Source organism: Mus caroli, unplaced genomic scaffold, assembly GCF_978045245.1.
Source record: "Mus caroli unplaced genomic scaffold, Mus_caroli_1 scaffold_16, whole genome shotgun sequence".
Lineage (NCBI taxonomy): Eukaryota > Metazoa > Chordata > Mammalia > Rodentia > Muridae > Mus > Mus caroli.
The window spans coordinates 2,624,297-2,645,900 of NW_028227271.1; the positions used below are offsets into that span (position 1 = coordinate 2,624,297).

Sequence of the window (21,604 nt, forward strand, 5' to 3'; positions counted from 1 at the left end):
CAGTGCTCCCTGTGGGGTGTGCCTGGCCCACACCCCACACACCCCAAGGAGGGAAGGGCAAAAGGTGAGGTGCTGGTGGGATGTGCGGAGGGCTATTTTTAGCTCATGCTTAAGCTTACTCAGGAAATGGTTCCATTAAAGCCGTCATCCTCAGAGGCCATCCAGAGACGTGTGCCTGGGAGGGTTTATGAGCTCAAACACCCAGGTTGGGGAATCCACCCGGATGAGCCATCACATAACCTAAAGCTAAGGATAAGGCCAAATTTAGAAAGCATGGCTTTAAGGACAGCCTTATCCCATTCAGCGAGTCCTCCAAGGGGAGGAATAGGCCCCATTCAGGACCCTGTGAGCCCACACAGTCTATTCCCTGTTTCCCAGTGGCTGCAGGCACACCGAGTTTACCTTGTCCGAGCCCCGTTGCAGAGCCAGGTCATTGAAAAAGATTCCTCTCGATTGCCGCTTCTCCATCATCCACTGGTCAAAACCTGGTTTCCCCAAGCTCTTTCCACACCACACTCCTCCAAAACCCCAGGTCTTGGCGGAATCCCCAGGGAGCAGCATTGTGGCTGTGGCGACAGCCAAAGTGACCCTCCCCAGTGTGTTTTTCCTGGATGATGAGGAATGAGCAGGCAGTCTCAGGTCCAGAGCTAGACTACAGTGTCCGGGCTCTTCTAATTCAGCCCCTCTCAGTCCTTCTCAAACCCACCTTCAGCTCCTCTCCTGGAATCTGAAGAGCTTGTTCTCATGCCCTGGTCCAGATCCTATCAGCAATGATCTCTGAAAACTCAAAGCAAATCTGCCTCTAGAGCAGTGGTTCTTAACCCGTGGGCTGAGACCCCTTAAGGCACTTATATCAGGTATTTACAATTCATAACCATAGCAGAATTATAGTTAGGAAGTAGCAATGAAATGATTTTATGGTGGGGGGGGTGTCAACACAATATGAGGAGAGGTATGGAAGGGCCGCAGCTTTAGAAAGGTTGAGACCCCCTGACCTAGATACCCGCTGACCTAGAGACCTGCTGACCTAGAGTCTGTGCTGAGTATTCCAGCGTGCCTTCTCCTACATGCCAGCTTTTCTCCCTGCACTGGGAACCCAGAACACAGAGGCCAAACCCTGCTTCCACTCTAGATTCTTTACCCTCTGACCACTGCCCTCTCTCTCACCCCATCCTGGACAGGCTCTGTGAAAGAAGGGCCTGGGAAAGGTTGACCTTAACAATGAAGACAGAACTTCATCTCCCTGCCTTTTAGATAGGGAGAGACAAGGAGAGGGAGGTAGGGACATACTCCCTCACAGGATGGGACAGAACCAGCCACCCTGCCCAAAGCCAGAACAGATAGCCAGGCTCATAGCCCAGGTGTGAACCTTCCAGAAATGGGTTCAGAGAGAATGCTCCAAGAAATTCCCTTGCCCTTCTCTTACAGAGACCAAGGGAAGGGCAGAGACCAGGGCAAGCTTGTAAAGGACTTTGAAGATGAAACAGGCCTGTAGCCAAAGATTGTTGACACAGCCACACTAGGAGTTGGAGCTTAAGAGGCCAGGCGCTGCCAAGCCAATAAAACACAGCTATTGTCTCTTCTTGGCCCCTTTTATATGCCAGCAATTGCTAGCATATAAAAGGGCCTTCAATGACCCAGGGGACACACGGCCTCAGTTCCGAACACTGTCAACTTCTCTCCTCTTCCTGCGCGTCTTCTCCTCCACCATGACCTGTGGCTTTCGAACTGGAAACTTCAGCTGCGCCTCAGCCTGTGGGCCCCGACCCGGCCGCTGCTGCATCTCTGCAGCTCCCTACAGGGGCATCTCCTGCTACCGCGGACTCTCAGGGGGCTTCGGTAGTCAGAGTGTCTGTGGGGCCTTCCGCTCTGGCTCCTGTGGACGCAGCTTCGGATACCGCTCTGGAGGCGTCTGCGGGCCCAGCCCGCCCTGCATCACCACCGTCTCTGTCAATGAGAGCCTGCTCACGCCCCTGAACCTGGAGATCGACCCCAATGCTCAGTGTGTGAAGCATGAGGAGAAGGAGCAGATCAAGTGTCTCAACAGCAGGTTCGCGGCCTTCATCGACAAGGTGGGTGTCCTGGGCCAGCCCCTTCCCGGAGCACAGCATGTGCTCAGCCAAGGCTGGACAGTGAGGGGGAATCAGAGTGAAGGCCCATAGAGCCTCCAAGGCCAAAGGGAACACAGACAGGAAGCAGTACCTTTCAGTCTAGTGTGGGAAAAAAAAAAACTGAAGGCACCCTCAGAACTCGGAGCAGGACCTACAGAGCCCAGGCCCGGCCTCTCCAATGTGCAAGACCATGTAGATGCTTGTGCAGGAAGCAGGGTGTCCTAACCAAGTCAAGGTCAACAATGGAGACTGCCTGGGGGCTTATCTCACAGAGCCTTTTGAATCCCATGTAACCACTGTGGCCAGTATGCTCTGTGCAAGCGACTGTATTTGAGCTCAGCACGCAGACCTGTGCTATAGCCACAGCCCAGGTCCACAGGAGCCAGGATGGACTCAAGCCTGCAGCTGTCTTCACAGAATCCACATGCAGCTGAGGCTTGAGTACAAGCTCCACGGAGAGAGCAGTTGGGGGCCTGGGGAGAGCTATCTAGAGCTGGCACACATGAGACACTAAAGGTAGCACAAGGTAGAACTTACTAAGTCCATGGAAAGGTCATTAAACAGAGGCATCGGAATCAGGGAGTGGACCAACCTGGTGGTGGGGAGACAGGGTCAACATGCAGCGTGGGCCCCCTGATAGTCTGTAATCATGGTGGTGAGATACAACCCCTGCCAATCAACAGTCTCTCCCTGCAGTCAGCCATGTTCCTCGTCCTTCAATCCCACTCTTGAGCTCAGAAACACAAGGCAGCCCTGCACTTGGATCCCAGGTGCTCATTATTCTAATTGCGCTGTTGTTGCTGGGATCAGGTCATTTGCACTTGTTCACTTTTCAGAGTTTACAGTCTGCCTTCCTAAACGGGCTCACCGGTCCAGTCCCAGGCTGACCGTCACAGCTGCCTGGCTGCGCTAGCTTCTTGAGGTAGAATGAATGCCTCTCTGAGCCTTACTAACAGGGGCTTCAGCCACCCCATCCTGTGGAAGGCTGAGAGCTTTATCCAAAGTCACAGACTAAGAAGAGGCAGAGTCTGGGCTGGGTTAAGCGCGTTCAGCGACACCAGGTGAACTGACTGAAGTTAGCTCTCAGGAAGGAGTTCCAGGTTGCCACCTACCTTCAGCCCCAGTGTGGCGGTGGAGAAGACATGTCAGCAAGGGAGGCCATGAGGCACACACACACACACACACACACACACAGAGAGAGAGAGAGAGAGAGAGAGGTACCCTGTGATTCTGCAAGAGTCTGTTCTCAGACTTTAACTCTGCATGGCAGGTGCGCTTCCTGGAGCAGCAGAACAAGCTGCTGGAGACCAAGTGGCAGTTCTACCAGAACCGCAAGTGCTGTGAGAGCAACCTGGAGCCTCTGTTCGAGGGCTACATCGAGACGCTGAGGCGGGAGGCTGAGTGTGTGGAGGCCGACAGCGGGAGGCTGGCAGCCGAGCTCAACCATGCGCAGGAGTCCATGGAGGGCTACAAGAAGAGGTGAGGGCCACTGGGGAGTCTTGACAGGAGCTCTCTGGGTATAGACAAGCTGGCTTGTGCTTGGGGTCTCTGCCTGCCTAAGTCAGGAAGCCCAGCCCTGCCTTATCAATCAAGGAGCCCTCTCCCTGTCTTCCTTCAGGTACAGAATTCTTCACAAGGTTCTCCCCGTTGCCCTCCCCGTCTCCACCCAGCTTTCCTAGGCTCCAGAACTAACCCTTAAGTCCCTAGATGTTGTTTGTAGGGCTCCTGCCTCTACTCTCCTCCAACACTGCCACACACACCCCATAGACACAGCAGGATGCTACCCAGCCAGCCAGCAGTGTGCATGGTCCCTGCCCTCGGGGAGTCTGCTGGGAGGCAAGCATGACATGGTCATGTCTGGAGACAGTTCCATGTGACACAGGCATGAAGGATGGGCACCAGGCCTCAGGAAACTTCTGCTCCTCCAAGGGACCACCCAGCCTTCTTCAGTAGCATGTTCTGTTACAGCCCCTGGCACCTAACCCTGTCTCTGAGCAGACCTTCCCTCAAGCTGGTCCCTTGGCTCAGTCCAAGAACAGATAATAGACAAGGTGCTGACCAAGGGCTCAGAGAGAAGGATGAGAAAAAACAGCCACTCAGTCTCCTGAACCTTAGACATACACTCATATACATGCATGTTCACATATATGTGTGTACATGCACACACATATGTGTTTACAGACACATACATGTTTCTATACATGTATATGCAGATACGTGTATGTCCACACACAAATGCATGTTCATATACACACTCATACATTTATGTTCATATACACGCAGCATGCACACACATGCATGTTCACATACGTGCATACATACTCATACATGCATGTTCATATACATGCACACACATGTATGTTCACATATATGCATACATACTCATACATGCATGTTCACATGCATGTTCACGTGTATGCATGCAAACACGTGTGTGTGTGTGTGTTTGTATGTACGAATGCACAACTTTCAAATGCCACTATACTATCTCTACTGTAAAGACCCAGTGTGCTCACAGGCCTGGGCCTGGAGTATGACCCTTCTAAGTTCCTCTAAGGAGGCCTATAGTTCAGGCTGCTCTGTGGGATGGCTTCATGGCTGTTTGGATAAGGCCTCCCTTCTCTCCTGTCTCAGGTATGAAGAAGAAGTTGCACTCCGGGCCACAGCAGAGAATGAGTTTGTGGCTCTAAAGAAGGTAAGTGATTAAAGCTAGTCCCTGCCCAGTTCCACCCCACCCTGTCTTCTCCGGCCTGCCACTCAGTGGCCAGATGCCTCCAGCCCAAGGGAGAGTTAGCGTCATGCCTCTCTGCAAACCCCAACAGGATGTGGACTGTGCCTACCTGCGCAAGTCAGATCTGGAGGCCAACGCAGAGGCTCTGACCCAGGAGACCGACTTCCTGAGGAGATTGTATGACGAGGTGAGGGCAGCAGCCAGGTAGAAGTCCAACGAGTAGTCTGTAGACAGTCATTCTGTGACTGTGAAGTCCTGCGTGGACCAGGGGAGGACTGAGAGGTTGGCAGAGGTGTGTAGGGTTAGGCTGAGCTTTCAAGAAGTTTTTGACTGCTGTCTCCCTCCTCCTGCAGGAGACCCGCATCCTCCATGCTCACATCTCAGACACCTCTGTCATCGTCAAGATGGACAACAGCCGGGACCTGAACATGGACTGTGTCGTGGCTGAGATCAAGGCTCAGTATGATGACATTGCCAGCCGCAGCCGTGCTGAGGCCGAGTCCTGGTACCGCACCAAGGTGAGAGGCCAGAACATCTGTCCTTAGATGAGACAGTGGGAGGACTCCGGAATCTATTGGAAAGGGCTTCTTGCACACCAAGAATCACAAGAAGATTGCATACAGCTCTAGGCTGAGGAGGCAGCCCAGCCTGACCACTGTGCATCTTGCACACCTAATGTGCTCACTGGGTCGATGTCACATCCTGGGCCTCATGGGCATCTCTGCTTCCCCAACATCTAGTGTGAGGAGATAAAGGCCACAGTGATCCGGCATGGAGAGACCCTGCGCCGCACCAGAGAGGAGATCAATGAGCTGAACAGAATGATCCAGAGGTTAACTGCTGAGATCGAGAATGCCAAGTGCCAGGTATGTAAGGTTCAGCTGCTCTGGGACCAGAGAGGCTGGATGTCTGCTCAGTGCCACACAGCCAGCATGTGTCCTGCTTGGAGCTTACCATTTATGTAGTCTCCCACCTATTTGCACAGCTGGGTTTCCTGATCATGCTCACTCAGGCTGACCCATGTGAACAAGGCAAGAGGCTGCTTCTAGAATGTTCCCAACTGTTGGGAAAGACTGGATAGCATGCTGGTGACAGACAGTGAGACCCACGGACCCTTGGCTATCTCCACTTCTTTTGTGTTCCCAGAACACCAAGTTAGAGACTGCTGTGACCCAGTCTGAGCAGCAGGGAGAGGCTGCCCTTGCTGATGCCCGCTGCAAGCTGGCTGAGCTGGAGGGTGCCCTGCAGAAGGCTAAGCAGGACATGGCCTGCCTGCTCAAGGAGTACCAGGAGGTGATGAACTCCAAGCTGGGACTGGACGTTGAGATCATCACCTACAGGCGCCTGCTGGAGGGCGAGGAGCAGAGGTGAGTCCTTTCCCCACTCAACTATCTCAAAAACCTCTCTTGCTTAGCCTGCCTGCTCCCACCCTTTGCATGTCAGTTTTAGCCCCCCCCCCCCAAATAACAGAAGTTAGAGACAATTTTTGGAGCTCAGTGCTCTTGAACTGGCCTTAGGTGGACTTACCACACAAGCCATTGTCACTACAGGGCCGGAGCACCCACCTCATAGGACCCTGGGAAGATTAGAACCAGTGTCCTACCTCTGGGCCAGAACTCCCTTGGGTCCTTACCCTTTGCTTTTATATGGTGGGCACCTTGCCTAGGGTTAGAGCTGCTGGCCAATGTGTGCCCCTGGCCTTTGTGCCCCGGAGGATACAATCACTGCTCTGCATTGCTGTGACCACAATGCCAGACAGAAGGACACAAGTGAAGGCTTTTCTTTGGCTCATAGTTCCAGAGCATCTGGGCCCATTGTAGCAAGAAGAGCAGGCAAGACAGTTCAGGACATGGTGAGGAGGTATGTTAAGTGACTGTTCACATGGTAGCTCTCCAGACAAGAAGGAGCCAGAGTTTGGGTACAACACAGGAAGTCTCACTTCCCGTGACCTACTTTCTCCAGCTCAGCTTCACCTTGAAAGTTCCACAGCTTTCCCCAAACAGCACCAACAGTCAGACAATCTCTTCAAAGCATCAGCCTGTTTGGGTCCTTCCCTCCTAAAGCTGAGTCCCACCCCCCAAGTCCGTCAGGGACTTGTTCAGGCTACACATGGCAGAGTCAGCTGAATGGAGGCAATTAGAACAGAAGCAAGTCTGAAGTCTGCCCAGTGGTGTGCCCCGTGTGGTGTGCCACAGCCACCACCAAAGACACCTTTTTCTACGTGACACAAAGATAGACGTGAGCAGGAATGCAGCGCCTGAGGGAAATACCGATAACCTGTCTGTTCTGATGCCTTCTCTCTTCTCTCTGCCTTTCTTCCACACAGGCTGTGTGAAGGCGTGGGAGCTGTGAATGTCTGTAAGTATAATGAACCCTGAAAGGGAACCAGATTCAGACATCAGCAAAGATTTCTCGGGTGCACTGTGCAGACACTGAGCATCACTACTAACTCGAGTCTAGAGGGCTAGACTGCTCATGCAGAGAGACTGCGGTTAGTGCCCAGAATGTCTAGGGTCAGAAAGATGTCACCCCAAGGGACCTCAGAGTCCCCTAATATAATGTCTGCCTTGTAGAAGTGAGGAAATTGAGTCCACAGAGGGGTTAAAGAACAGAAGTACATCCATAACTCGGGTCTCCTGGCTCCCAAGAGGAGGCTCCTCTACACAGCTTGCACACTAAAACTGAGACTTTGTTATAGCATTCCTCAGAGGGCTGGAGCAAACTAATGGACAAAGGGAAGTTGGCTGGGGTGGCTTCAAGACTGACCCTGCCTTTGTTCTCACAGGTGTCAGCAGCTCCCGTGGCGGAGTTGTGTGCGGGGACCTCTGTGTGTCTGGATCACGGCCTGTGACAGGCAGTGTCTGCAGTGCCCCATGCAGCGGGAATGTGGCAGTAAGCACTGGCCTGTGTGCGCCCTGTGGAAGCGGCCCTTGTCACCCAGGGAGGTGTTAGGAGGCAAGAGGGAGCCAGGAAGTGGCCTGGACTACAAGGCTAAGCACGGTAGCCTCAAGGTCTGCTGCCCTTGTGTTCTGAGAATACATTCCCCATCCCCAGCAGCTGCCACTCCATTCAGCTACCTGCTGGAAAGGGGCTTGCTGCTGATAGATCAGCCTCCTGCCTCAGCTGCAGCCCTGGGAATACCCAGTGCTGCTTCCTGTGCCTCTGGCCTCTAGGCCCTGTTGTGCAATAAATTGTGCTGACTCTCAGAGCTGTGAAAGATGTTGTGCTTTCTTGTGGTGGGCTCATAATGTCACCTAGGGGACACTGGCTTGGTGGTACGGCCTGATGACTGGAGCCACTGGGGCCTGTCTTTATGGTAGGTATCTGCAGGCCCCACTCCCAAACAGAATTGCCTTCCCATTCTTACCAGGCAGAGCTCAAAGCACAGGTTTGCCTATGTAACACCCACTAGACCATGTGACTTCGGGGATGTGACCCCTGATACCTGTTTTCCCCAAACACACATCCTATATTCACTCCCAGTAGACCACTCAATCAATCCCTGTGTTTCGTACAGTGAGACAGATAGGCTTCCTTCCTCCAACTCACCCGGAAGGAAACCAGAGCCCATAGGCTCTGCTGAAAGGCAGAGTTGTGTGTGTGTGTGTGTGTGTGTGTGTGTGTGTGTGTGTGGTGTCCATCTGTCTGTGTCTGTGTCTGCCTGCCTGCCTAACAGTCTGTCTGCCTGCCTGCCTGTGCCTGTTTAATGGCTGGCTGGCTGGCTGGCTGGCTGGCTGTGTCTATCTGTGTCTGCCTGTCTGCCTGCCTGTGCCTGTTAATATTTGTCTGTCTGCCTGTCTGTCTGTCTGTCTGTATCTGTGTCTGCCTGCCTGCCTGTATCTGTGTCTGCCTGCCTGCCTGTCTGTCTGTCTGTCTGCCTGTGTGTGAATGGCTGGCTCTCTGACTGACTGACGACTGACTGCCCTCCTGCCTGTCTGCCTGTCTGCCTGCCTGCCTGTCTTGTCTCTGTGTGTCTGTCTGCCTGCCTGTGCCTGTTAATGTCTGTCTGTGTCTATCTGTGTCTGCCTGCCTGCTGCTGACCTGCCTGTCTGCCTGCCTGTTTGTCTATCTGCCTGTCTGTTTGTCTGTCTGCCTTCATGTCTGTCTCTGTCTGTCTGTCTGTCTGTCTCTGTGTGTGTGTCTGTCTGCCTGCCAGTCTGTCTCTCTGCCCCTAGCCCTCTTTCATCCACATCCTACTTCCTTCTCCCACATATATGCTCCTTGCATCCTAACACCACACACACATGCTTCACAGCAGCAACTGTCAGAAGTATCCACAGGGCCACTTTGTGTTGCTCTGGACCCCATTCCTCATTGCCATTGCCACCTCTATGCCTTGTTCCCAGCACCCATCCCCCACACTAAGATGGTCACTCTGTTCCTCTTGGATTGACCTCACTGGTCCCTGGATGCTCCAGGATAGAAGACCCAGAAAAGCTCTGACCCTAGGCTGGAGAAACCAGACCTTCCGTGTCCTCCATCCCCAATCATCAACCACTGCTACTCTCCCCGCTTCTCCCCTTCCTCGGCCCCTGGCTCCTTCCCCACCCACCCACACACTCTTGAAAAACACCCCACCCCTTCACTCTTTAGGCCTTAGGTCCTCTGGGACCCAGACCAAGCTCCCTGTCTCCCTCCTCCACTCCTTGGCTCTTAAGTTTCACATCTCCTGACTTACAGGCTCTCATTCCCCCAACAGGCATCAATCATTGGCTCATAGCCCTCACCCTGAATCCACACTTGAGCATTCAGGGCTCCTCTACCTTCACACCCTGAGCCTGGACACCACGGCAGTCTCCACCTTAGCTTCCACTTGAGGTCCTGACTGATGAAGTCTGAGGCCAGGCTCACTGGATCTCAGCAGCAGGTCCCATGCTGACCCCTGATCCCTGTCCCACAGCTTTGACCCTTGAACCTTGCCTCTCCTGGCATCTTCCTGACCCTTTTCCCATCTTCCTCCTCTCTACTTTGCAAAAAGCAGCACCCTTTGAAGCCACAGTCCTGGCCAGGACAGAAGCCAGCACCCCTGCTGGCCTAGGATGCCCTCTGATTCAGCCACCAGAATTGTCCTCCTTCTTCCCAAACAGTCTTCTAATGTACTTGCTTCTCTCCCTCCTGCCATGAAACCATAGAACAAATGTTTGTGTCTTTCAACAAGTTCAGGATTTATTGAAGAATAATAAATTAATTAACTATACCAGTATTCTTGACTGTAATTTATCTAGTAATTCTGATTTCCCTAAATAGTGTGGCCACTGGCAATCATAATTGGTTGGTTAGTTGGCTGGTTTTTTGAGACAGGGTCTCATGTCATCTAGACTGGTCTCCAACTCACTATGTAGCCAAAGTTGACCTTGAATTCCTGGTTCTCCTGCCCCTATTTCTGGGTGATTGGATTATGTGTATGTACCACCAACCCCCCAGCTTCAGGTTCTTTATATTCTGATAATGGACACTGACATTACTCCTCAGATAACACAACACATTCACACCGCAATGCGTGTGTGACAGAGTGGTTGCAGAGGAGTTAAGGAGGCAGCAGAGTTCATAAAAGACTTACAGGAGGCAGAGAGATGACACAAACACAGGTCGCTGTGGGCTGTTAGGAAGGCAGAAAGTACACCATTGACAATCCTGCCTGCCAGCCATCCAGTCAGATGAGACCCAAGGTCAGATCTGCATGGACAGAACAACCTTCACTTTTGTTGGTGTGTTGTATGAATTCATAGTCCTGGTTTTCTGATATAGTTTTCATCGGCTCCTGTGCCCATGTGTTCCTCATTGACCCTGATAAGCTCATGGGTGATGCTTTCAGCCTACATGAATGAGTTAAGTCTGCCCCTCGGGGCCAGTGTGAGACAGTTAATGGTGGCTTCACATACACAGGAGATGCAAAGTGTTGATGGACCTGCCTTGTTCTTTGCATTCAGATGAAGCCAAATCCCACTGTGTAAAAGGGAATCAACCAGCACGAAGCTCCTTCTGGAAGCCACTGATTTACACAACTCAGAGCAGGGTGAAGCTTGCTCATACCACACAGCAGTCAGAGGCCTCCACAGAACACAGTCCCTTCTTCCAGTGCTCCCTCCACCCCACCCCCAGGTGACCTCAGGCTCTCTAAAAGAGTATACTAGGCCCATACCCTGGCCCTGATTCACCACTCAATGTGTTTCAGGTCTCCCAGTCCCCCTCGCTTGCTCCCCTACTGGGCCTCAGATGACCTCATTACTCAGCAAGTGCAGGGACAGAAGCCCCGCAAGGGGGGGGGGGGGCTTGCGGTTCTTCCCTTCTTAGAAGCTGCTCTTGGACATTGATAATTCTTCCCAAGGATTTGAGGAGGAGACCTTAAGGGCAGGCAACCTCAGGAGGCTCATCACAGTGTCACACAGGGCACCCCAGAAAGACACAGAGCACCCCAGGGAGCCACCTTCCTTCCACTTATCCAAGGTTGACACTGTAGCCTCAAGTATTAGAGACTCCGGTGATGGTCTCTAGGCCCGCATCCCCAGCTCCATAGTTACGTGCTGTGTGACTGGAGAGATGTGAGCAAATGTCCGAAGAGTCACCCAGATAAAGTAGTGGTGAAAAACACGTACAACAGCAAAAAGTTGTGTTTCTAAGAAAGACCATGTTCCCGAGGAGCCGACATGCTTGCACAGGTCCATGTGGACAGGAGTGTGGGTGGAGCAAAGGCAGCCTAGGCAGTCACACACGTGCACACATGCACACATGCACACACACACAATCCTGGAACTCCCTGTCAGTTCCACCTTTATAGCCTTGGGCAAGGCCTGTGAATCTGGGGGTCCTCTGAGCCTGGCTCTCCACTGTTTTCCTGAGTCTTGTGTACTGGCTAGTTTTGTGTCAACTTGACACAGCTGGAGTTATCACAGAGAAAGGAGCTTCAGTTGAGGAAATGCCTCCATGAGCTCCAACTGTAAGGCATTTTCTCAATTAGTGATCAAGGGGGAAAGGCCCCTTGTGGGTGGTGCCATCTCTGGGCTGGTAGTCTTGGGTTCTATAAGAGAGCAGGCTGAGCAAGCCAGGGGAGGCAAGCCAATAAAGAACATCCCTCCATGGCCTTCTGCATCAGCTCCTGCTTTCTGACCTGCTCGAGTTCCAGTCCTGGCTTCCTTTAGTGATGAACAACAATATGGAAGTGTAAGCCGAATAAACCCTTTCCTCCCCAACTTGCTTCTTGGTCATGATGTTTGTGCAGGAATAGAAACCCTGACTAAGACAGCCTCTCTTCTCCTTTTTGGAGGAGTGTTTGAGTTTGGAGGAAACAGGCAAAGAGCTCTACAAAGAGCCCTGGGCCTTAGGGCTGGAAGAAAAGGAATCTGGGAAGGAGGATGCAAGCCAAAGATGGAGGGAAGCCATGTTGAAGCTGCGACCTTAAGGAGAGGGGAGAGTCTCCACCAGACTGACTTCCTCTTCTCTCCCCTGTCATATCCAATCCTCTAGATTGGGGGACAGTGCCCCATGTTCAGAGTGGGTCTTCTCCCCCTTAGTAAATTATCTCTGGAAATCCCTTCACAGACACAACCAGAGATGTGCTTCACAGATACCCTAGGTCACCCTCAGTCCGGTGAGGTGAAGGTCAAGGGTCACCAGAGCACCAGGCCAGCCCAAGCCTCACCTATCACCTCAGCTCCTGAGTTTACCGTCTTACCTCTTGTCAACTTCCTCTCCTTCCTCCAGCCCTCACTGCAGTTCATAACCACTTGTGATAATTCTGTCTGCTCAGATTATTATAATTCGAGCCTGGCTGGTATAGTCCACCAGATAACCTCCACCTCAGCTCCCAGCTGGCAGCCAGCAGCAGGACGGGCCTTGGCAAGGAAGGCTCTGAGAACCTCTCCATAATCACAGTACCCAAAAAGATGCCAAGGGAAAGAGCTCTACACACACACACACACGTGCCCACAGAATCAGGAAGAAGCAGGAGGAGTCAGGAACTTGTGTTCAAAGCCTCCCTGGCATAACTCAGCGGGGCAGCATTTGTCTAGCATGTGCAGGGACTTGGATTTGGTCCTCGGCACTGGGAAAAATTGTGATTATTTTAAACTTTAAAAAGTGACACCCCTCTGTAGAGATTCATTACCTCTCATCATTAGCTAACACCTTCCCCACAATGTAAGTACCATTGTCCCATTTCACAGATGAAGTCCAGTGAGGAAGAGAGACCTGCCTGCTGCAGTACTGGAGATAGCCAGACAGACAGACTGCTGTTCCAATAGTGCCTCTAGGAACAAAGCCTCTGTCCTATCTCCTGGGACGGCTGGAGCAGCACTAGGGATTAAGTGCACCTCTCCTCACTCTCCAGCAGAGAAGCAACATAGTATTTATCCACACATCACCACTCTGAATCAGTAGCCAGGTCTCCTGACCCTGACCTACCCAGAATCCCTCTCCTCCCTACCTCTGCCATTCTGAGTCCCTTCCTCCCTCCACCCCAGAAATGCTCTTCGAAGAAGGGGAGCAAAATGACTATCTGAGAAAATCTGGGTGACATTTCACCTTGTCTAGAAATGTCTTTACTTATCATAATTAGGGGCAGAGGAAACCTCCGGCAGTGCTGAGACAGAACACCTCAGTTAGAATATCGACCACCCCACAAGACTCTGCCTGGAGTTTGGCTTTGTTGTCCCAAAAGCCTGATTTCTCCAGACCAGATAGGAGGTATCTTTGCCTATGGAAAACACCCAGGTGAACGGTGGAGTCCTGAGACTCTGGCTGAAGCACTTGGCATAGGTAGCACTTTGGAGAGACTGGGGGCGCGAGTTTGATTTGCTGCAATTAGTTTATTGGGAATGCAAAGAGACAAAGCCCAAGGAACAAGCAGCTGAGCCCCTGGTTTGGGGGAGCTGCTGCCAGGCAGACCCGGAAGAAGATGCTCTGGGTCACGTGGTCTCTAGCGGAGTGTCAGGAAAGCCGGCAACCATGTGGGTCCCTGTCTCCTTGCCCAGGCAAAAACGTGCTAAGGACCCGGGCAAAGTCAGACAAAGAGGATCCTGGGGCAGCGGATCCTCCAAGATCCTAAGACCAATGAATCCAGCAAAAAGGCAGAAAGGGAAAGAAAGCAAGAACTCTGGGAACAAGTTGCTAGGGAAAGCTACAGAATGAGATAAAGGCGCCGAGGCCACTGTCCCGCTGTGCTGTCCCGCTGTGCCAGTGGCTTGCAGCATTGTGACCTCCTAGCACTTCTTACAGCCTCCGCTGCAGGCGCCTGCCCCGACGCAGGGGGCGCAGGCATTGGGGGTGCCCACCACCACGTTTCCGCTGCAGGGGGCGCTGCACACTCTTGTGTTGACAGCAGGGGCAGTACCAGAGACGCAGAGATCGCCACAGACGACGCCACCGCGGGAGCTGCTCACGCCTGAAAGCCCGGAGAACAGGGGAAACCTTGTCAGGCACCGCCATTGCCAAGAGTCTCCGCAGCAAGCTCAAATGTTCCCGCCCCAAAGGCGCGCGCCACCCCGCAGGAAAGGGGGAGGCTGGAATTACTTACACACATTCACGGAGCCAACGCCCTCACACAACCTGTGGGAGAGGAAAGGGAGATGTTAGTCCACCGAAAGCATGTTACCGGAGCCATCATGGGTCCTTCTCAGCTCTCGCCCTAGGGAAAGGGTGCAGGGGAAAAACTGAGAACCCCGGAGCTGGGGGTAACCCTGGGCAGGGGAGGGGGGCGGAACCAGGTGAGTTCTGAAGGCAGGGCATGTCCTCTATCACACCATGCTTATTCACTGTGCACCCTAGTGGGCTCTAGGTCTCCTCCCAGAATAATCCAAGTGCTCTCCTGGGGACTAAGACATCCTAGACACACGTGCTGAAGCACTGGGTGCTGTTGCCCTGTTGGTTTTGAGCTGTAAGTCCATTCGAGGGAAACAGGTGCAAGCTTCTAAACCCCGTCATTGTGACAATACGGGTCTAAGGGAAATCAGAACATTTTGCCCCTGTGTCTGAAGACAACAACTGTCTTCATCAATGACCCCAGATGGAGAGATGAGAGCTTAGAACTTTAGAGGCAGATGGGAAACTACCTACAGCAGTCCTCTCATTGGAAGATACCTATAACAGTCCTCCTGTTGGGCACCCACAGGGGAAATGGCCAATGACGGTTCAGGGTTAAGACTCCAACACTACCTGACCTGTATTTCTTCTCCACTTGGTATTATTTTCCAGAAGAGAACCAAACAGACTTGGCCAGGACACACAAAGACTGAGACTGACAAACTCAGAACAGATACTGTGGTCATCTGCCTCTGTCCTTCTATGTGGTGGACACACTGGGGTTCTTTTTCAGGGAGATCTCTCTCTCTCTCTCTCTCTCTCTCTCTCTCTCTCTGTGTGTGTGTGTGTGTGTGTGTGTCTGTCTGTCTGTCTGTCTGTCTGCCTGTCTGCTGTCTGTCTGTCTGTCTGTCTGTCTGTCTGTCTCCAACTTTCAGATTCTCAGATACCATCACCAGGTACCTCCAGGCTTCTCAAGCGATTTTGTTGTCCTAGGATCCCTCGGTGTGACCACATGCCAAATCTGTGTCCCCATGTCCCTGGTACATATGATTCTCTACCTGGGTGCCACCCTGAAAGCTGGCTATGCACAAAAAGAGGCTCAGAACACAACCAAGCAGCTGAACATGAAACAGAAAGTACAATAGCAAGAGCTTGGTTTCAAGTGGAGTCCTTGAAGACTTGGGGTCTGAGGAGCCCTCCACCACAGGAAGCTTGAACAGCAAGAGGGTCCTCTAGTAGTACCCAAGTCTGAATAGGAAAAACAAAGTTCCAAGAGAGAATTAGTCTCTGCTGTCCTTTAGATCAGTCCAAACTGCAATGGGAGGGTACTTTAGGGCACTCATTAGTTACCATCATAGTGGCTAAACAGGGGATGGTGGACTCTGCTGCCAGAAGGTACTATTATGAGATAAATCTGAATTTCCAAGGTTGGAATAGACCTGGCCAGGGAAAGCTTAGACCAAAAGATGGAGTCCTGAGAACACAGGCCTCCATGGGGCAAAGAGGAGGGTGGAGCCTAGGTATGAGTACCAGCTAGACCTTGAGAGGACAAAACCCAGTATCTCCATGTAGGCAGCCTTAGAGAGAGGCCAGCAGGAGTGAGTGAGATGGAGTTAGATCAAAGGTTACATCAAGAGTAAAGGTTAGATGAAGGTTAAAGGACTTACACAGATTTCCTATCCACGTGCGGGACCATGAAGTGAGGAAGCGAAGATGAACGGGTTACCCAAGGTGTGGGGCTCAATGCTGAGGACCCAAGAAGGGTTAGAAAAGTGAAAAGCTACAGGACCCACCTCTGCTCCTCGCCCTCCAGCAGGCGCCTGTAGGTGGTGATCTCAACGTCCAGTCCCAGCTTGGAGTTCATCACCTCCTGGTACTCCTTGAGCAGGCAGGCCATGTCCTGCTTAGCCTTCTGCAGGGCACCCTCCAGCTCAGCCAGCTTGCAGCGGGCATCAGCAAGGGCAGCCTCTCCCTGCTGCTCAGACTGGGTCACAGCAGCCTCCAGCTTGGTGTTCTGGGAACACAAAAGAAGTGGAGATAGCCAAGGGTCCCTGGGTCTCACTGTCTGTCACCAGCATGCTATCCAGTCTTTCCCAACAGTTGGGAACATTCTAGAAGCAGCCTCTTGCCTTGTTCACATGGGTCAGCCTGAGTGAGCATGACACAGCTGTGCAAATAGGTGGGAGACTAAATAAATGGTAAGCTCCAAGCAGGACACATACTGGCTGTGTGGCACTGAGCAGACATCCAGCCTCTCTGGTCCCAGAGCAGCTGAACCTTACATACCTGGCACTTGGCATTCTCGATCTCAGCAGTCAGCCTCTGGATCATTCTGTTCAGCTCATTGATCTCCTCTCTGGTGCGGCGCAGGGTCTCTCCATGCCGGATCACTGTGGCCTTTATCTCCTCACACTAGGGGTGGGGGAAACAGAGATGCCCATGAGGCCCAGGATGTGACATCGACCCAGTGAGCACATTAGGTGTGCAAGATGCACAGTGGTCAGGCTGGGCTGCCTCCTCAGCCTAGAGCTGTGTGCAATCTTCTTGTGATTCTTGGTGTGCAAGAAGCCCTTTCCAATATATCCTGGAGTCCTTCCCACTGTCTCATCTAAGGACAGATGTCCTGACCTCTCACCTTGGTGCGGTACCAGGACTCGGCCTCAGCACGGCTGCGGCTGGCAATGTCATCATACTGAGCCTTGATCTCAGCCACGACACAGTCCATGTTCAGGTCCCGGCTGTTGTCCATCTTGACGATGATGGAGGTGTCTGAGATGTGGGCATGGAGGATGCGGGTCTCCTGCAGGAGGAAGGAGACAGCAGTCAAAACCTCCTTGCAAACTCAGCCTAACCCCACACACCTCTGCCAACCTCTCAGTCCTCCCCTGGTCCACGCAGGACTTCACAGTCACAGAATGACTGTCTACAGACTACTTTTTGGACTTCCACCTGGCTGCTGCCCTTACCTCTTCATACAATCTCCTCAAGAAGTCGGTCTCTTGGGTCAGTGCCTCTGCGTTGGCCTCCAGGTCTGACTTGCGCAGGTAGGCACAGTCCACATCCTGGGAAAGAGGGAGGTATGAGCCTGATCGTGTCCTAAACTCTTCTCTCTCTTCATCTGTCCCAGAATCACAGCAGAGAAAGACCCCTGTGTGCAAGTCATCTCTGCCCCGACTTCCCAGCATGCTCTTGACAGTTCCTCAGGGTTGGAGACTCTCTGGCTCTCAGCCTCCAAGACATCTTCCCTCTTCTTGCTCTTTGTTTCTGTTCTGCTCTAAAAAGCTTCCCAGTTGTCCCCCAGATCTTCTAATGGATCCAGAAGTGCTTCAAGAGGTCAACTGGACACTCCTAGCAATCCTCTCAACCCTTACACACTGTCTTGAGCCCTAACATTCTGATCAGACTAGTAGAATGGATGTAGACCACACCACTTTCAATGAACAGAATGAAGCCCAGTGACTCCTGGAATCCCAACCATACACCCCACAATGAGGGAAAGGTACATCAAGGCTAATACAGCCAAGGTCCTGCATCAGAGCAGAAGGATCCAAAAGACATTCCAAACTTATTCATGTCTCCATGGGATTGGAACTACTGACTCTCTAGATGCCAACCTTCCAAATGGCTGCTGCCCTCACAACAACACTTTGTCACAGCCCTGGGTCTGACATTCATTGGGCCATCTCTATGAGACTTTTTCCTATTTTGATGTGGAAAGATAAAAATTCATGAAGGGTCACCACAAGTACAGTGTGTCCCTCAGTTGTGTTGTTCCACCTCCCACCGACTGCTACTTGCCTTCTTCAGAGCCACAAACTCATTCTCAGCTGTAGCTCTCAGAGAAACTTCCTCCTCGTACCTAGGACAGAGATAGGGGACATGATATGGGAGGTTGAAATCCACACTCCATGCAGGGAACTCAGGGAAAGAGCCCTCAGAGCTCTTGGCCCTGATAGGTCTTTCTGGAGGAACCTGGGCTATCTGGGAGTGGGTGAAGGCTGGAAAAGAACCAGTGCTGTTCTGAAAACAACACAGGAAGGAAAGGATGGTTTCACCCCAACCTCATCTGGGAGGGAACATCATGGGGTCTTGGGTACTGCGGCTCCAGCCTCCCCCCATTTGCATGTCAGTCCCAGCCCAGCTGCTGAATAGACCCATGAACAGACTCAGATTTCAGGGCTGAGTACCCAAGGCAGTGAGACAGACAGCTTGGCTCATGACCCTCCTACTTTCCTGAGCAGAATCTGTTCAGGCATTACAGTGCAGAGGATTGAAGTGAGAATGAGCTGGAGTGGGGGCTGTGTCTATCCTCCCCAGAGAAGACAGAGCTGTTAGTCTCAGTCTGCAAAGGGAAGACTGAGGCAGAAATTGACACTCTCCCATCCTCTCCTAGGAACATCTGTGCAGATATTTCACAGACAGCAGGATCCTACAATGATGTCAGCCTGGCTACACTTCCACAACCTGGGCTTTAATATACGGCACATTTTATACCAGCACCATAGCAGGCCATTCTCACCTCTTCTTGTAGCCCTCCATGGACTCCTGCGCATGGTTGAGCTCAGCAGCCAGCCTCCCGCTGTCTGCCTCCACACACTCAGCCTCCCGCCTCAGCGCCTCGATGTAGCCCTCGAACAGAGGCTCCACGTTGCTCTCACAGCACTTGCGGTTCTGGTAGAACTGCCACTTGGTCTCCAGCAGCTTGTTCTGCTGCTCCAGGAAGCGCACCTGTCATGGGAGACAGAAGGGGATCAGGGTAGATCTGGGCTGATGGTGGAGAGGAAGTAGAGGGGCTCTGAGAAGGAGCCCTTATCTTGGTCCTGCCTGACTTTCCCACTGGGAGAGGGCACAAGGGACAGGGTCAGTGCCTACACTCAGGAGTCCAGGTGGACACTTCAGTGTCCTATGCTGGGCTCAGCAATCTCTGAAGCCAGGAAGTCAGGAGTCCCCACAAGCAGAGCACCCATAGTCACATCCCAGGAACTGACAAAGAGCCAGGGAGATGGTGTCACAGGCCATTTAGAGGCACTCACTAGGAAGGCCTCTGTCCATCTCTCCAGTCGTCTGCACCCTTCCTGTCAGCCCAAGTGCAGCCTCCCTCCTTGGACTGCCCCCAGTTCCATGCTGCAGCTCCTGGGACTCCCTGAAGTCAGGGTGTGCCCAGGACAGCCTGGCCACTCCTCTTGGCCATAAGCTCTGCCTCTCAGGACTCACAGGTGAGTCCTGTGCATCCTCTCTCTTGAGACTAGAGGCTCAGTATGAGTGGGCTTTCTGCCTCCTGTTCCACTCAGTGTCCAGCCTTGGCTGTAACATGCATGCTCTGCTGGCCCAGGACACCCACCTTGTCGATGAAGGCTGCAAACTTGCTGTTGAGACACTTGATCTGCTCCTTCTCCTCATGCTTCACACACTGAGCATTGGGGTCGATCTCCAGGTTCAGGGGCGTGAGCAGGCTCTCATTGACAGAGACTGTGGTGATGCAGGGGGGGCTGGGCCCGCAGATGCCTCCAGATCGGTACCCGAAGCTGCGTCCACAGGAGCCAGAGCGGAAGGCCCCACAGACACTCTGGCTGCCGAAGCCCCCTGAGAGTCCGCGGTAGCAGGAGATGCCCCTGTAGGGAGCTGCAGAGATGCAGCAGCGGCCGGGCCTGGGTCCGCAGGCTGAGGCACAGCTGAAGGCGCGGCCACCACAGTAGGATCCGCAAGTCATGGTTACTTAGGGAGAAGGGCAACTCTGAAACTGGAGACGTCCAGGTGGAGGGTAAAGTGGACGTGAATTCAGTGTTTACCTCTTTAGGTTTGTTGGCCTTTTATATATGTGGGGACCCTGACTGTGACCACGTGGTCTGAAGCAATTAGATGGGTTTATGAGCTTGGCTTGTTTAGTTGCTGTGGCTCCTCCTTAAATGTGCTAAATTGGTGACTATTTGCTGGTGTTTGTGGTCTTTTGCCCTAAACTGTTCAATTTCCTCCTTCAAAGGGCCAGCTCACCCCTTCCATGCCCTGCTCCTGTGTCCAACACAGAGAAACGAAGCTGGAGAGACAGTGTGTAGATGACTCAAGCTACAAGGAAAATGAAAAGGGGCGGAGCTGTTGTTCCAATCAGAGACTGGAAAAATGGCGTCACCGCTGTCCGAGGTCCTGACACAGCCCAGCTAGGGATGCGGGTGGCAGGAACTGGTGATGTGTTAGGTGAGATGCCCCACCTGCATAGTTCTTCTTCATGCCCCTTAAAGCTCCATATCTGAATAACGGCTAAGTTAGTCACCTTCTACCTCCTCAATCTCTCAAGTCCACTGATCCTTATCCTTCCCTTTCTTACACACAATTTCCACGAACTAATAGGCTACATGTGTGTGTGTGTGTGTGTGCACGCACACACACACACATCTGTGAACACAAACAATAACTAGTCCATCTTGGATATCTAGGACCAAGGGAGTGTCTTCCTTCCGTCTTCCCTGAGGCCTAAGTGTTCTCTGGCTCACTGGCCCCAGAAAATCCCAACATTGTTGAGTATCTAAGGTCTTCATTTCACCTCAGGCTCTTATGTCATCCGTGGGGTGACCTTGCTGTGGGTATCTACACAGTATTTGACTCAGTATGTAAAATCCAGTAGGTGACATGAAAAGATCATGAAGTCTCCAACTGTCAGTCGAGCCTCTGATACTTGCTGCACTACGAACACCTCTCCTTCTCGTACTATGAACCCCCTAACTTTCCCCAATGACCCTCCCACTTTGTAACATCAGCTTGCCAGTGGCTTTGATGGTCATTAAGACATAAGTGTAGCATCTAGTGTTACCCATCCAGCGTAGGCCTTGAACAAACGAGAGCTGGGTAGGCCAGAGGTGTTGCCCTGACTACCTCTGACCCTGAAGCAGGTGCTTCACTGTGCTGAAGACTGACAGAGGCTTCACCTCCCCTGCCTGTCTTGGAAGTCTGAAGGGGTATGTATAGGCTCTCTAAACTCAAGAGCACGGTGCGATAGGCTGTGCCCCAATCCTTTTCAGCCGCTCTGAGCAGTGTTTTCTCAAGAGTTCATGTTGTTTCCCTCCAATGGGGATAACCATCATTTTCAGTCACAGAACAGTCTAGAACAAAGCCAGCCAGAGCAGAACAAAACACATCGTTGTTTTGCTTATGTCATGACTGTGCCCTGACCCTCTGGGTCAGCCATGTGTGCCTGGTGTTTATTGTGTCATTACATACAATTATTCCTTCTGGAGCTGCAATTTTTGAAAAG

General features: G+C 52.4%; 2 protein-coding genes across 2 annotated transcripts; one reads left to right on the forward strand and one right to left on the reverse strand.

The window, feature by feature from the left end:
- The first annotated feature begins 1,709 nt into the window (after nt 1-1,709).
- On the forward strand, nt 1,710-7,882 carry LOC110310110 (keratin, type II cuticular Hb1-like). The gene is made up of 9 exons (XM_085831812.1): nt 1,710-2,072; nt 3,382-3,590; nt 4,746-4,806; nt 4,934-5,029; nt 5,196-5,360; nt 5,583-5,708; nt 5,989-6,209; nt 7,169-7,200; nt 7,628-7,882. Exons 1-9 carry the CDS (start codon nt 1,710-1,712, stop codon nt 7,792-7,794), a joined length of 1,440 nt encoding a protein of 479 aa, XP_085687938.1. The 3' UTR covers nt 7,795-7,882.
- Nucleotides 7,883-13,715: 5,833 nt separating this feature from the next.
- On the reverse strand, nt 13,716-20,068 carry LOC110310109 (keratin, type II cuticular Hb6). The gene is made up of 10 exons (XM_085831813.1): nt 19,700-20,068; nt 18,878-19,086; nt 18,153-18,217; nt 17,951-17,952; nt 17,325-17,420; nt 16,994-17,158; nt 16,645-16,770; nt 16,152-16,372; nt 14,354-14,385; nt 13,716-14,221 (listed from the first exon to the last, which is right to left on the reverse strand). Exons 1-10 carry the CDS (start codon nt 20,066-20,068, stop codon nt 14,040-14,042), a joined length of 1,467 nt encoding a protein of 488 aa, XP_085687939.1. The 3' UTR covers nt 13,716-14,039.
- Between the last annotated feature and the right edge of the window lie 1,536 nt (nt 20,069-21,604).

Excerpts from the sequence above, each read along its gene's own strand:
- LOC110310110 (XM_085831812.1), top strand. The coding sequence starts at position 1,710 with ATGACCTGTGGCTTTCGAACTGGAAACTTCAGCTGCGCCTCAGCCTGT. Across the intron at positions 2,073-3,381 it reads TCGCGGCCTTCATCGACAAG|GTGCGCTTCCTGGAGCAGCA; the intron begins GTGGGTGTCCTG and ends TCTGCATGGCAG. Across the intron at positions 6,210-7,168 it reads CTGGAGGGCGAGGAGCAGAG|GCTGTGTGAAGGCGTGGGAG; the intron begins GTGAGTCCTTTC and ends TCTTCCACACAG.
- LOC110310109 (XM_085831813.1), bottom strand. The coding sequence starts at position 20,068 with ATGACTTGCGGATCCTACTGTGGTGGCCGCGCCTTCAGCTGTGCCTCA. Across the intron at positions 17,159-17,324 it reads TGAGGAGATTGTATGAAGAG|GAGACCCGCATCCTCCATGC; the intron begins GTAAGGGCAGCA and ends TTCCTCCTGCAG. Across the intron at positions 14,222-14,353 it reads CGTTGGCTCCGTGAATGTGT|GCGTGAGCAGCTCCCGCGGT; the intron begins GTAAGTAATTCC and ends CCGGGCTTTCAG.